The sequence below is a fragment of the Neltuma alba genome, unplaced genomic scaffold (assembly GCF_004799145.2).
Source record: "Neltuma alba isolate B1F8T4 unplaced genomic scaffold, ASM479914v2 tig00003240_pilon, whole genome shotgun sequence".
NCBI lineage: Eukaryota > Viridiplantae > Streptophyta > Magnoliopsida > Fabales > Fabaceae > Neltuma > Neltuma alba.
Window position 1 is genome coordinate 37,351 of NW_021633202.1, and position 15,750 is coordinate 53,100.

Sequence of the window (15,750 nt, forward strand, 5' to 3'; positions counted from 1 at the left end):
TTAATGTAAGTTGCCAACAGCAGGCTTCCCCGAAGGATCGTCACATATCCTTTTCATTTGGTAGCCCCCTGAAAATAATACAAAAGACGAATGCTCAATGGTCAAAAGCAAAACCAAAAAGGAGAAAGGCAAATTCATCTCATCAAATAAAATCGACAATGAATTTCAACGGACCAGTGGAACTCGGCCCTGTCTGCAGGCAAACCTCTTTTCCAGCAACGGGGAATGGGACTCGAATTGAAATCAGGGAGAACACCATGAAGGGAAGGAGAGGGAACTTGCTGAGATGCAAACACAGAAGAGAAAATAAAAATAAGCTGAATCACATCAGAGCTTCCTTGACACAACTGGTTGAGCTAAGTAGTGAAATTATTTGATTTGGTCGACGACAACTCTTTATGCTTTCGGCGCTGATCAGTGAAGCGTGACCCAAGCGACAGTCAAAAATATTTTTTTGGGGGGGGGGGTACAATTATTTCAAATTTTCTTTTTATTAATTAATTGGCAGCTTCATTTTGTTACTAGCCGGTCAAAAGGTGACAGGTGGATTACAGGGCTGTTAATAATTCATTTGTACGATGAATTTTTAAAAAAATAATTATCACTAAGTTTTAATAATAAATAATCATTTACTCTTATAAAATTTGTCATTATAACTTATTTTATTGTCATTAAGACTTAGTAATCATGATTTTTACTTGGGATTTCGTTGCAATCCTCCCTAATTCATTTGCTTATTTGCTTGTAGGACTTGCTTCCTAACATCTTTTTACTCCCTCCCTCTCATTATATTTGTATTTCACCGTAAAAAATTTAAATAGGGAAGAACACTGCATGGACATAAATAGTTGTATATTACCTCCAATCTTAAATATAAAAACTAGCATAGAAATTTTTTTTATTTTAAATATAATATTTCAATTTAGTTTGTTTTCTAAATTTATGATTTTTTTCTCCAAATTCTCCTTACACATATTAAGGATTATTCATTAATAGGTATTTTTCAATGCAAATAATTATATGGGTATTTTAGAAAAATCAATACACATTTGTTTATAAATTATTAACTTAACTAATTTTTTTTAATATTTACAGATTAGTATTACTTTGTGTGGAAATTAATTATCTAAGCATGCAAATATCAGAAAGGTTCTGTGATGAACTCATCTTTTAATTTCCAGTATATCCCTCCTTCATCTTCTCTCCTTTCTCCAACTCTCTGCTTCTTGTATCCGCCGTGTTACTTTCATTTTCTTCCTTCCACATTCAAAGTACATTTTCTTATTCTTCTTTTTTGGTATTTTAGCCCCATCATTTTCCTTCTTTTTTCCTTATTATATCTTTCTTCTTCTACACTTTAGGCTTTTAACGCTAAGACACGAATCTTGCTTTGACGAAGAGACTCGTAGAGATGACCGATGAAATTCAAGCGAGTATCTTCCCCTCGAAAGGTAAGAAACACATTATAACTCCATCTGTAGGTGACCGAAGAAGTTCCTGCTCTCTTCGCCATGATACAGTAATCTCGCAGGTTTGTGAAGACCGAAATGAAAGTTCAACTTGCAGGGTTTATATTAATGTAATCGTCCGTTACTCTTGTGTAGTTTCCAACAGCAGGCTTCCACGAACGTTCGTCGCATTTCCTTTTTCATTTGATGGCCTGGCCCTCTGTAACGCGTATGTATAAAAACAAAGCGTAGAATAGTCAAAAGCAAACCCAAAAAGAAGGGGGCGGGGGAAAGGTAAATCACATCATTAGATAAGATCGACAACGAATTTTTCATTTTTGTTTTCGTAAAACAGTCCAGCTGATGGGTTCAACGGACCAGTAGAACTCGCCCCTGTCTGGCAAACCCCTTTCCAGCAACGGAGAATGATTAAAGTAATCTCACGGGTTTGTGAAGACTGAAATGAAAGTTCAAGTTGTGGGTTTTATATTAATGTAACCATCCGTTAGTCTTGTGTAGTTGGTAATCATAGGCTTCCACGAACGTTCGTCAGATTTCCTTTTCATTCGGTGGCCCTCTGAGAAGTGCATAACAGTTAATTAAAAGCAAAACCAAAGGGAGACTTAAAATACGGTGGTCGGCTAAGGTAAACCACATCAACAGATAAGGGGGTGATGTGAATCTTACTTTCGAGAATAAAAATAAGCTGAATCACATCAGTGCTTCCTCGATACAATTGTTTGGGCTAATTAAAGTAGCGCATTAACAAACCTGAAATTATTTAATCAACTATGCGTGACACAAACGACAGTTTCTTTGGGAAACAAATTAAGGGAACCAGAACAAATATCAATACAATTATTTCAAGTTTTCTTTTTTATTATTATCTTTAATTCTTAATATAAGAGTTCACTTGACTTTTATTTTGGTCTTAAATTTAAGACTATAATCTATTTTATCTCTCATATTTATCTATTTTTTCTTAAAATAGTCATTGTGATAATAGTAGTTGTAACCAATACACTTTATTAATAAAGATATTTTGAGAAAAATAACATATATTTATTATAAATAACTAACTTAACTAGTTTTCTTAATCTACTTAATTTTGTTAACTATCTCTTATATTGAGCACTGGAGGTAGTAATTAATTAATTGGCAGCATCATTTCGTTACTTACCAGTCAATGGGGTGGATTACAGGGTGTTGATAATCCATTTGTTTATGGGACTTGCTTTTTAACATCTTTTTACTCCCTCCCACCCATTGTCTTTCACTGTAGAACATTTTAAATGGAGATGAACTCTGCTTGGATATAAAAAGTTTTATGTTTTATTTTTATGGCATTCAATTAATTATCTAAGCATACATATATCCAAACAGTTCTGTGATGAAATCATCTTTTAATTTCCCTTCTATCTCACACTCATCTTCTTCCTTTTTCTTCCTTCCACGTTCAAAGTACATTTTCTCCTTATTCTTCTTCTTTGGTATTCTATGCCCATCCTTTTCCTTGTTCTTGTCCTTATTATATGTTTCCTTCTACGTTTTTACGTTTTTAGGTTTTTAACTCTAAGCGCATCATCTTCTTTCACATGTAGCTATTTCCTCTTCCTCCATTCTAACCTTTGTTTGTTGGACCATCGGAATTGATCAAGACCATGTTGACCAGTTTTACCCAACTCATTGCATTCTTAGTTTTGCAGGCTTTCCAAATCGGACTGGCAACCGATTTGCTAGTTCATTAGAAATCACCAGTCCAAGTAGTAAGTCTCGATTGAATTAGAGTTTCCTTGAGCGTTCTTGAGGTGTCCAGACCAAACCAAACGACCAAAGCTAGAAAAATAGACCCTCGTACACGACATAACACACATATATGTAATGTATACGGTGTATATATTATATATAAGTCCACTTGTATTAATAATAATACATGTCATATACAAACACACATTTTGTATTATGCTGATACATGCAAACATGTATATTAACAACATCATGTGCAGTGATTATGAAAAGAAATAGAAAAATCTAGAAGTTTAGAACCAGTAGCATCTTTATATAATGCACAAATATCACAGCATCAAAATTTCCTCAAATACAAACGTACCCCAATAGAAGAGGGAAAAAAAAAAACAATTAGATATGTGGATATGCATATATCCATTTGGAGTATGCTATCTCTAATCCTTAATATAAAAGCTCATTTAACTTTTAATTTTGTTCTAAATATGAGGCCCAGGCCACTTTATCTCTCATATTTATCTTTTTTTTTCAAAGTAGTACTTGTAGTAGTTGTATATATTAAATGTTCAATCAAATAATAGTTTTAGCTAATACATGATTTGTAAGGGTATTTTAGAAAAAGACAACACCTAATTATTACAAATAACTAATTTAATATACTTCTTTAATTTACTCAAACTAGTCAACTAGCTCTTATATCAAGGATTAGAAGTAGTATTCAATTAACTATTAGATACTGTTTGGTATGAAAGAAATGGAGGGGAGGAGATGGGAAGGAAAATTTTAATGAGCCTTATTTGGAAAATTGGAAAAGTGGGGTTTTGAAATTTTAATAAAGAGAAGAAATAATATAAAAGAGTAATAAAAATTAATTAAAAACTTTTAACCTCACTTTTTCAATTTTTTTAATTCGAGCTTATTAAAAATTTTTCTCCCCTCCCCTCCTCTCATTTTCGCTCATACCAAACGGACTTAAGCCGAGTAATTTCTATAAACAATTACTGAAGGCTCACGTGTATATATAAAGAAAAGTCCATTGTATTTATTATTTTGGCCGACAACAATTTTTTTATGCTTTTTTCGCTGATCAACTGCTTGTGACACATACAAACAACATTTTCTTTGAGAGACAAAGGAAACAAGAACGAATATCAATACAATTATTTCAACTTTTTCTTTGGCTTATTTATCCGTCTTCTTCCATTTAGTTTCTTCCATCCGCGTTCAATGTACACTTTCCTGCTCCTTTTCTTATTATAGTCCTCCAGTCCTTAATATAAAACGTATTTAACTAATTTGATTAAATTAAGAAAGTTAGGTAAGTTAGGTAAGTTAGTTAACTATAATAAATATGACATGTTTTTCCTAAAATATCTTAATCATCTTTATATATCCTTCCTCTCTCTCATACTTGATTATGGTTGAGAGAGTATCAATAGGGGTGATTTAAGAAAAATTGATAAATATAAGAAATAGGTCTTATATAACTAAAATCAACTTCACAATTAGATCATATATTAAGGACTGGAGGAGTATCTCTTTTTCTTCTTCGCTATAGGTTTTTAATAAACGCTCAGCATCACCTTCTTTCACATGTAGCTTCTTCCTCTCCCTTCGTTTTCAGCTTTGTTTTTTTGGACCATCGACCATGCATGTTTACCAGTTGGGAGCTGCCTGACAAATCAAAGATGCATGGTAAATGAGCCCATACTTAGGAGTCGTAGCCTAGTCTTCGGGGCCCCAAAGAGAGCCATTAAAAATGAAAAGCACACAATAAAGATCAAATTTCAGGTATACAGAGGTCACATAAAGGTAAGAATTGAATAGAGAGCCAAGTATGTTGTGTTCTTAACCTGTTATTTTGCCAGAGGTGGCATGTGTTCGTAACGCCATAAGCTGTTGCGTTTACCAAGCTATTTCATTGATTGTTGCAAAACAATTTCTTTATTCATATCTTCAATCAAGGCAGGCATTGTCACGTGACCTTTTTTTATCTTTATTACAGATTTGTTCATCAATACTTCTGTTAGATTATACGTTTTGATGATAATAAAATTAAAGAACATTTTGTTTCAAAAGAATTTGAAAAGTATTTTTAAAGTGACTTATATGTAGCTCGAATCATCTACTCTTAACTCAAGTTAGTTTTCTTGTCTTCAAAGGTGACATCTTAATTTTTATTTATAGGATTTAATTGACTTTAGTATTTAATTTTAGAAAGTATATAGAATTCTAGAGAAGCTTATTAACTAATTGTTGGCAAGAGAGATAGAGAGAGAAGTTTAATTAATTGATGGATTTGATGTTATAGATAATTGGAAGTAGAGAAATAGTGGAATAAGATATAAAATGATAAGAAAAGAAATGACAAGTGGTCCTAGATCAACAGTGTGGGCACCTTGAGTCCTTTGAAACCTGTCATTGCATAGTTTAATACTCCTCCGGTCCTTAACATAGGACCCAATTCTTGAGTTGGTTTTGGTCATAAATATAAGACCCATTTCTCATATTTGTCAATTTTCTCTAAATTACCCCTATGTATACTCCCTCAACCATAATCAAATGGAAGAAGGAGAGGGGTATTAAGAAAGATGATTATGGTATTTTAGGAAAAATATGTCATAATTAACTAACTTATCTAACTTCCTTAATCTAATCAAATTAGTTAAATGGGTCTTATATTAAGGATAGGAGGAGTATTTCCTTTGCATTACGATGTCTTATGTTACTATGAGAACCAAATTCATTAGGACAAATCTGAACAAATTAGGTACTGCTAAGTTCTGAATGGAATGATCCTTATCTTGTCACGTGGCCCTTTCTATAGTTGTCCATGATTTTAAGAATGCTCATAAAAGGATAGCTGTTAATAGATAGAAGTGCTCTATAATTATAAGTGTGAAAACCATGAATTTCTTGAAAAAATATTCAAATACAGTTATACATTTTAAAATCAATTATGACCCCAAAATAAAACACCCTTGAATATGACAAAATCAATTATGAATTTAAAATTAGGGGTGTCTAGTCTGATATCCATCTCAAACCCAATCATTTCATTATGAGACGAGACTATTCTCAAGACATTTCATCTTAGTCTTATAACTTTCTCCTTTTATTTATTTATTTTTTTTCGCGTACAATATTTCTGCGGCTCTATTCTTGATGATGGGCATGAGTAACCTGATTCATCCCACGAATATAGACGCCGAGAAGTATACCTATTAGATAAGTTGATACGACTAACGAGGAAAATAACAAAAAATTTACAAACAGATATATGACATTATGTGGTTTCTTGACTCAAAAAACATGAAAAATAAGCAAACGAGAATATAGTTTCAAGTATCCGAAATTTTGAGAGCTTGTAGTGCATAAAATAATATCCTAAACGCCATCTTAGTAGTGACAATTAGAGTAAGAAGGAATATGACTAAATTTTTATCACTAAAAGCCTGTATATTGAACATATTGCAGATCCTCCACTAAGTTATTATACATCCCCGGTTTTGTAGACTCTCCTGCTAAGGCGAATCTTCTTTCTCAGTATTACCAAGACCCATTGTGCTAGCTCGTACAAAAATTTCACCCATAAATGCACTGAGTACTATAGCGTTGCAGGATAGTGTCAATTGAGATCAAGCTTTTTTTTTTTCCAGCAAGCACAGGTTTTTTCCTTCTTGAGGCAATCATATTTAAAGCATTATTGAGTACTACCTCCGGTCCTAATTATAAGACCCAGTTAACTTATTTGAGGAGATTAAGAAATAAGTTAAATTAGTTATTTGTAATAAATAAGTATTGTCATTCCTAAAATATCCTTGCTAATTAAGTATATTGGCTAGAACTATCATTATTAGAAGGATTATCTTGGAAAAAAATACATAAATATGAGAGACAAAATGGATTGGGGTCTTATAATTAAGACCAAACAAAAAGTCAAACGGGGTCTTATAATAAGGACCGGAGGTAGTATTAAATATGAACATTTCTCCTAATAGATGTTTGAACTTTTTGGTTTTGAGTTCACAATTATTTTTGCTGTACATGAGTAGAGGTGGTAAAACGCACTGCTCAACTCATATTATCAACTTTATGTTGCGATGTTTAGATACTTTTTAAGCAAACATAATTTTCAAATTCATGCATATAATTCGTTGGTTTTTCCATGTAACAGGTTAAGTCATGTTTTTGATGATTGAAAGCACATTGATAAAAATAAAAAAGAGATGAGAGCAACTGAAACTTTACAGTTTAAAATTATAATTGATGTGATTCATCAAAAAATATATATAATTGATGTGACATGAAAAGTTTTTTCTTAGTTGAACGAACGAATGGGGAAAAATAAAAATTTATTAAATGACTATAACATGCAAAAGGACCAATTTAAAATAAAAAATAATTTATAATTATCTGATAGAAAATAAAATAATAAAATAATCCATTTTGAATGCCAACTAATGAAACAAAAATAAACAATCACCTTTATTTACAAATAAAAAAAATAAAAGGTACGAGGAAAACACATAAAAACAATTAAGAAAATATTTGATAAAATAATAATTTTTTAAAAAATATTTGTAATCACCGATAATACAAATGTAATTATTTAAATTTTTTCTAATAAAAAAATGTGCAGACAATCATTTAAATCAGAACAATTTTTTAAATAGGCATACAGAATAAAAAGCCACCTTATTATAGGAGAAGCCAAGGAAGGAATAAGCTTTGCCGTGGATTATATTTTTCGGTAAACATAGCAAATGATTAATGAATACGTAACAGAGCATGCCGCAAAAGACCATTTATTCTCAATTAATTCACCAGTTGTTTGGTTCTTGTTTCAAAATGACCAACAAGTATAAATCCCAGCTGGTTCTGAAGGAGCAGAATCAATTCTGATACTTTTAGAGGACAGAGTACAACAATTTACAATCTCTTAATGATCTACCACAAGAATTTTCACGTGTGCCTAACTTAGTGAGCGTTATAGGGGAAGTTGATGCAACACAGAGCATGGAATGGAGGAAAAAGAGATAGTAAACATGTTGCTGTTTTTTTCATTACCAAAATCTTACCATAAGGCTGACGTTAAAAATTCAATTGAAGTATCGAACAACAATCATCAGATTGCACAAAAGGCACACTGTGCATCACATAGTGCGTATGCTACAGACTCCATGATTCTCCATCCTTCAGGGCCTATTATTGGACCTCACAATGCCCAATTTCTCAGCATCAGTACAAGTAGTACTAAAAGGAAAGGCGGGACTACTACATTTGTTGGCCGTTGCAGCATGGAGCATAATTCTGCTCTGATTACAAGTAGCATTGTTCTTCAACATTTCCAACTGCTAGAAAATTAGCAGATGAAGAGATGATTTAGTACCACAGCGTAGAACTTGAAAGCCAGGAATGAAGATTTTCAGTTCAATAAATTACATAATGAAGCCTCTTGTTTGAGAATATATAGTGTCAAGAATTACATGAAGATTTTTGGTTCCAGATAAAGGTTTTCTCATCCAAATTGAAGACGTCAAGATGAAGGCCATCCAGAATTGAGAATCAAACCATGGAAATATTGATTTTCCCCGCTGAACGGAGACTAATAAAACAAATGCAGACATGATGAAAATGAATGAATCCCAATAGCCCAGCGTGAGGAATTGTGAGAAGTAACGAAATTCTTTACAGGAATCAGTCATATAGAATAATGTAATTTAGCTTAGTTTCATACTTTCATATATTACCATTGGGAAAAACTTCATAGGCACATATCGGTTAAATATTGGGTTTATAATTTCTACAAAGTCTATTTGTATTGGATTTGAAGACACTATGATAAAAGCCACCCAAGCTCAAGAATCAAGTTAAAAATTTTTGCATGTTGGCAGACAAATATAGGGTCTTCACCATTGAGCTGTGACTTTTTCCGCAAATGCAAACCGAATGAAAAATGAGCGGATCCTAAAAGCTCAGATATCAGTTTTAGCATGACTACATTTCATGAAGAAATACGGAAAGCAATAGAATTTTTTTCAGGAAAGATTCATATAGAACTATATAATCCTTTTAGTTTCACGCTTTTGGGCCATACTGCTGGGAATTACTTTATTGGCATACATTGGTTATCCATTTCTTTTTGCGATGTTGTGGAACATACATAACTGTTAAAGAAACCAAGCCACAGAAGGAGAGAAAAAGCACTATGGGACCTTTGGTCACGAGCAACTAATTCACAAACTTCATATTTTGAGCGCCATAAGCCAGTTTTTCACCTGTTCCAACATTGATTGACAAGCTACGGGGTTTTACCTCAGATTCAAACATAACCAGAAAGAAAGAAAGAAAGAAAATTAAATTAAAAGAAGTAAATGTAGGACATCGTAAGATAGAAGGATTTAGTCGCAGCTATAATTAAATTAAAAGGTTTATCAGCCAAGCTTCATTTGAAAAAACAGCTTGGAGGCTAGAAGAGGACAAACTTTTGAAGGCAATTGATCATTCATTTAATTGATATCACAAAAACCTTGATTTGTGCCAAGTGATATCATCTTCCTTCAGAGATAGAATGAATGCCACAGTGCAATATGACCAACCAAATTCTAAACAGGATGGGGACCATAAACTACCTGCAATCAGCAAAACATCAAGGTCAATTAATTCATCACTTTCACACATTTTCAAAAGCCAGTGCAAGGAATAGAAGAAAATATGCAAAATTTCCCACGCCCAACAGATTACCAAACAAAAACAAAACGCAAAGAGGAAAATTTTCCATGGTGATTGATCATGATTCAATCCTCAAGCATGATTAAGAGTGAAATTTCAGTATGTTAGACAACTGTGTTTATTCCCTATTCATTTTAGCCCTGTACTGTGTTAGTCAGGTTTTAATTCTCATTTAGCAAATTCATATACTTGCAATAGTCACAATATCCTTATCAGAGATTGGAAGCTTTTTATTCTCTGACAAATGAAAACAAAAACCATAGCTTTCCAGTATTTACTGTCAAATTCTTCAAACTACAAATAATTTTATCTCAGTAATCAGAACTCAAGAAAAGTAAAACCAAACGGAGAAGAATTTTATTTTCAAGAAAGGAATATTCTTACAGAACAATAATGAGCAAGAACACAGAGGAGCAATCGCACCCGTCAGATGGAAAATGATGGGTCCTCCTTTCTTGCTCTCATGTTGAAGAGCTGAAGAAGGACCAAACTGAAGTAGATAACCACCAAGTAAGAGCAATATCGTTCATCTGTACTTTGGACAACTTTCCTATAGAAATGCCATCAGATGCTGATCAAGACGAAGACAATGGCTAATATTAATAACAGAAGTTATTGCAGAGGGCTAAGAGAGAATATTATACGTGAGTGGATGGTGGAAGCTTCAAGCATGTGGTTCTGCGCATAAGATTTTAGGTGAGGATGAGATCAGAGCCATTATATTTGGCTTAGCATTTCCGCACAAGGAGAAAAATAAAAGAATGAGATCGCATCATAATTAATCATGTAAACAAATTGGGGGGGGGGGGGGAAGGATGCCTTTACAAGGAAAAAAGTGAAAACTTAATAAATGAAACTGGATAATAGTATAATGTGAAAGAAGTACCTATAAGGGCTTTAGAAGCATACAGACCTCCTGGAACGAAGTTTTAGCTAATACAAAGCCAAGGGATGTGCGAAATTTTATGCCACTCTTGTCCATTCTTTTGGTACCGTTGTCTCAAAAATGCACAATTCCCATTAATTGGGAAAGGGACCTCGATAAACTTTCCTCTGGCAAGGATTGGAGATTTGGGCAATTATAGAATTGTAAGCATTGAAGAGATGTGAGAGAGAGAAAGCTACTGCTATTTAGTTTGACCAGATCTGAACATCCTTCAAATCTTAGAACTTTGAGATTGGGTGGCAGCAATCCCTCTTCTGGGAAAGACTCCACATTTTCAAAATTTTCACCAATAGAGAACTTTTGAAGAGAATGAAGTCTACTCAAGCCCCAGTTCATGCGGGAAGCAAAGAGTTTGGAACAATTATGGATTGAAATTTGGACAAGGCTCAGAGGCAATCCTTCCTGAGGAACTAATTGCAGCTGTGGGCAGCAAAACAGTGATAGAGAATGGACATAAGGAAGAAGTGTACGCATGTCTTCATGAAGTGACTTCAAATGGGTCAAGCCAGAAAGATGGATGGATTCAAGTTTAGGAGTAGAGAATGCTTTGGTAGGGAATGATTCAAGCTCCAAATCTCCACATTGTTCAATCTGTAGCTTTTCTAAACATGGCAGGTGTGGAGGAAGTGACTTTCTTAACCTGGGACAATATCGTATAACAATCTCTTTAAGGCAGGGGAAGCATTCACCTTCAAAATGCATCCATTCTTCCCATTCCATCATTTCAGCAATAAACAAATTTACAAGAGATGGGAATGGAGCCCATGACAAATTATTATTCCCATAAAAGTTTAACCCAATCTTCTTTATTCCCTCTAATTTAGCAATATGAACCGACCTGAGAGAGGGTAGTTGCCCAAGTGATGGCAAACAAAAACAATATTTACATGCCCGCAACACAAGAGATACTAAATTAGGCAAATAAGGATCATCAAACCAATCTGCAAATCTTGTGCCGCCATAGTTTCTAATAGTGAGCTCTTTCAAGTTCACATGAGGTTGGAGACCTTCCAAGGTGAACCTTTCATTCTGTGAATCCTCATTGTTTCCATTCCACTGCAGTCCCAGTTTATATAAGTGCTTCTTATCCTTCATACAGGCCTCCCTAGCAACTATTGGATCATTGACATTTTCTAATTTTGAGACCTCAAGACTACCTCGAAGATAAATGAGTTTCCCTAACTCCTTCAAATTAGACCCATTGTGCCTTCCCACATAAAAACCAGTCAAGATTTGAAGATGTTTTAACCTTCCCATGTTGTTTGGCATCTCCCTTATACTACTCCAACTTATATCAAGATGACAAAGATTTATAAGGTTGTGCAAATGTTGAATAATGCTTCACGTGCATGTAGCTGATTTATTTTATTATTATTTTATCAGTTGAATAAGTCAAGTTAGTTTCCAATATTCCCGCATGTAATCTGGTTTCATATCCCCCACTTTCCCACTTTCATTGTTTTAATTATTATATTCAGTTTTTGTCATGGAGTGGACTCCAAGTCATTGTAGGCCTATATATAGGCTTCTATATTCATCAATAAATTGTAGTATTTTCAGCGCCTCTTTCTTCCTTCCAACAATCGTGGTACCAGAGCCTTGGAGTGGTCAATCTTGAGAGTGAGCAACGCAGCATCTCTTTCCTGCAGTGACGATTTTCTTTATTCCCGTGAGGTAGCGAACAGTGAGTGAGTGAAATTATATTCCCGTGAGCAAGAGTGAAATAGCCTTCCGTGAGAGAGCGACAGAGAGAGAAAAATTGAAATCGCACTGCAGCTTTTATTTTTTTCTTTCTCTTCATCTTTCTTCAAACCAACTGGGCGTCTTCTGCTTGAGCAACTCTGAATAACGTGACAATGACGATGGCAGCAAACAATATCTCTACAACATCTAATGGAGTTTCTACAAACTCCCAACCATTGATTCCTATTTTCAACGGGGACAAGTATGAGTTTTGGTCGATTAGAATGAAGACCCTCTTTCGATCTCAAGATTTATGGGACTTAGTTGAGGATGGTTTTTCAGAGTCAGAAACAGACCAGCAACGTTTGAAGGAAAATAGAAAGCGAGATGCAAAAGCTTTATTTTTCCTTCAACAAGCCATGCACGACAATCTCTTTTCCAGAATCGCATCTGCAACGACGGCTAAAGAGGCATGGCAGATTTTAAAGACTGAGTTTCAGGGCTCTGATAAGGTAATCTCTGTAAAACTCCAATCACTTCGTCGGGAATTTGAGAATCTTCAAATGCAAAAGAGTGAGTTTGTACAAGATTACTTATCTAGAGCTAGTTCTGTGGTTAATAAGATGAGGTCTTATGGTGAAAAAATTGCTGATGAAATAATTGTTGCAAAGATTCTGCGCACTCTTACTCCTCGTTTTAATTTTATTGTTGCTGCAATTGAGGAGGCACATGATATGTCTACGTATTCTTTTGATGAATTAACGAGTTCCTTGCAAGCTCATGAGGACAGGATGAATCAATTTCAAGAGAAAAATGAAGAGCAGGCTTTTCAGGTGAAGGGGGAGTTTGCAGGGAGAGGAAACAGTAGAGGTGGTTTTAGTGGAAGAGGTAGAGGCAGAGGCCGCGGTCAATCGAATGAGCCAAAGCAACAATCTGGAGCTTCTCATAAAAGCTCTATTCAATGTCATTGGTGTAAGAAACTTGGGCATAAGGAGGTAGACTGTTGGGTAAAGCAGAGAGGTGAAAAAAAACATGCTGACTTTGCAGAGACAGAGGGAGAGACCTTGTTTATGGCACATTTCCCAAACACTCAATCTTCAAAAGATATATGGTTTATTGACAGCGGGTGCTCCAATCATATGACTAGCTCACGTTCACTGTTTGAAGAGCTAGATGAATCACACAAATCTGATGTTCGACTTGGTGATGATAAGCAAGTTCAAGTCGGAGGTAGAGGTATGATTGCTATTCATAATGACCATGGTAAAAAGAAGTTGTTGAATGATGTTTTGCTTGTGCCTAGTTTGGTTAATAATTTATTAAGTGTGGGACAAATGATGGAAAATGGCTTTAGAGTCACATTTGATGATTTTTGTTGTGATGTTTTTGATAAGAAGTCTGGTCAAACAATTGCAAAAGTTCCCATGACTAAAAATAGAATGTTTCCGCTTGACATTTCTTCTGTTGAAAAAAGAGTTTTGGCTGTTAAAGAAGTTAGTAGTTTTGATTTGTGGCATTTACGATATGGTCATTTGCATCTTAATGGGTTGCAATTGTTGAGTAAAAAGGATATGGTCTTTGGGCTGCCAAATATTGATGCTATTGATTTTTGTGAAGGCTGTGTTTTGGGAAAACAGAGTAAAAAGTCCTTTCCTGTAGGGAAGTCTTGGAGGGCTTCTCAATGTCTTGAATTGATACATGCAGATTTATGTGGGCCAATGAATACTGAGTCTTTGAATGGCAGTCGGTATTTTCTGTTGTTTATTGATGATTATAGCAGAATGTGCTGGGTCTATTTCTTGAAATTAAAATCTGAAGCATTTGAAAATTTCAAGAAATTTAAAGTTCTTGTAGAGAAGCAAAGTGACTATTGCATAAAGGTTTTGCGTACTGATAGAGGAGGAGAATTTTGTTCTAATGAATTTGCTAGCTTTTGTGAAGAAAATGGTATTCACAGGGAGCTCACTTCACCACATACGTCAGAGCAAAATGGCATTGCAGAACGGAAGAATCGAACTGTGGTTGAAATGGCTAGAAGCATGATGAAAGCCAGAGAGCTTCCAAAGAAGCAGTAGCTACAGCAGTGTATCTGCTTAATCTTTCTCCTACAAAAGCAGTCCCTAACATGACACCTTATGAAGCATGGAGAGGTGTAAAGCCTCGAGTAAGCCACTTAAAAGTTTTTGGTTGTATAGCCTATGCTTTGGTAAAATCATCTCGTCAAAAACTTGATGAAAAATCTGAAAAATGCATTTTTGTTGGTTATTGCCTGCAATCCAAAGCTTATAGGCTGTAGAATCCAGTTAGTGGCAAGATAATTATTAGTAGGGATGTTGTTTTTAATGAAGAAGTTAGTTGGAATTGGAGTAGCAAGGTAAATGACAAATCTGTTTCTGTTCCAATAAGTTTTGAAGCAGGAAACTCTGAACCAAATCAAACAGGTTTAGAGTTATCTACATCAGGTGGTAGTAGCTCACAAACACCACAGTCATCACCTTCTAGTGCTGATAGAATTACATCTTCACCAGCAAGTTCATTCACTAGCTCCTCAAGTGAAACTCCTCCTAGAAAGGTTCGATCTTTGATTGACATTTATGAATCGTGTAATTATGCTCTCTTTGTCTCAGATCCTGAGTCTTATGTGGATGCTGAAAAAGAGCAAGTTTGGAGAAATGCAATGATCGAAGAGATGAATTGTATCAAGAAAAATGATACATGGGAGCTAGTTGATCTTCCTGAAGGCAAGAAGCCAATTGGGCTTAAATGGGTTTTTCGAACAAAGTATAATGCTGGTAATAGTGTGCAAAAACACAAAGCACGGTTAGTAGTAAAAGGTTATGCTCAACAACAGGGTATTGATTTCAATGAAACCTTCTCTCCTGTAGCTCGTTTTGAAACAGTGAGACTTTTTCTATCTTTTGCTGCTCAACTTAAATGGCCTGTGTTTCAATTTGATGTTAAATCTGCTTTCCTGAATGGTGAATTGAAAGAGGAAGTGTATGTTTCCCAACCTGAAGGTTTTGTTGTTAGTGGTCAAGAAAGTAAGGTTTATAAGCTGAAAAAGGCTTTGTATGGCCTTAAACAAGCCCCACGTGCATGGTATCATAAAATTGACTCCTATTTTCGTGAAAACGGATTTAAAAGGAGTGATAATGAACCCACTCTTTACTTGAAACAGCATGGTGAGTCTGA

At 34.6% G+C, this 15,750-nt stretch overlaps 1 protein-coding gene across 1 annotated transcript; it reads right to left on the reverse strand.

Annotated features, from left to right (window-relative positions):
* On the reverse strand, positions 1 to 12,144 carry LOC114741025 (putative disease resistance protein At3g14460). Its single transcript, XM_028929286.1, has 6 exons — positions 11,071 to 12,144; positions 10,353 to 10,419; positions 10,119 to 10,166; positions 9,727 to 9,829; positions 175 to 281; positions 1 to 68 (listed from the first exon to the last, which is right to left on the reverse strand). The coding sequence occupies exons 1-6, from the start codon at positions 12,142 to 12,144 to the stop codon at positions 1 to 3; spliced, it is 1,467 nt and encodes a 488-aa protein (XP_028785119.1).
* Between the last annotated feature and the right edge of the window lie 3,606 nt (positions 12,145 to 15,750).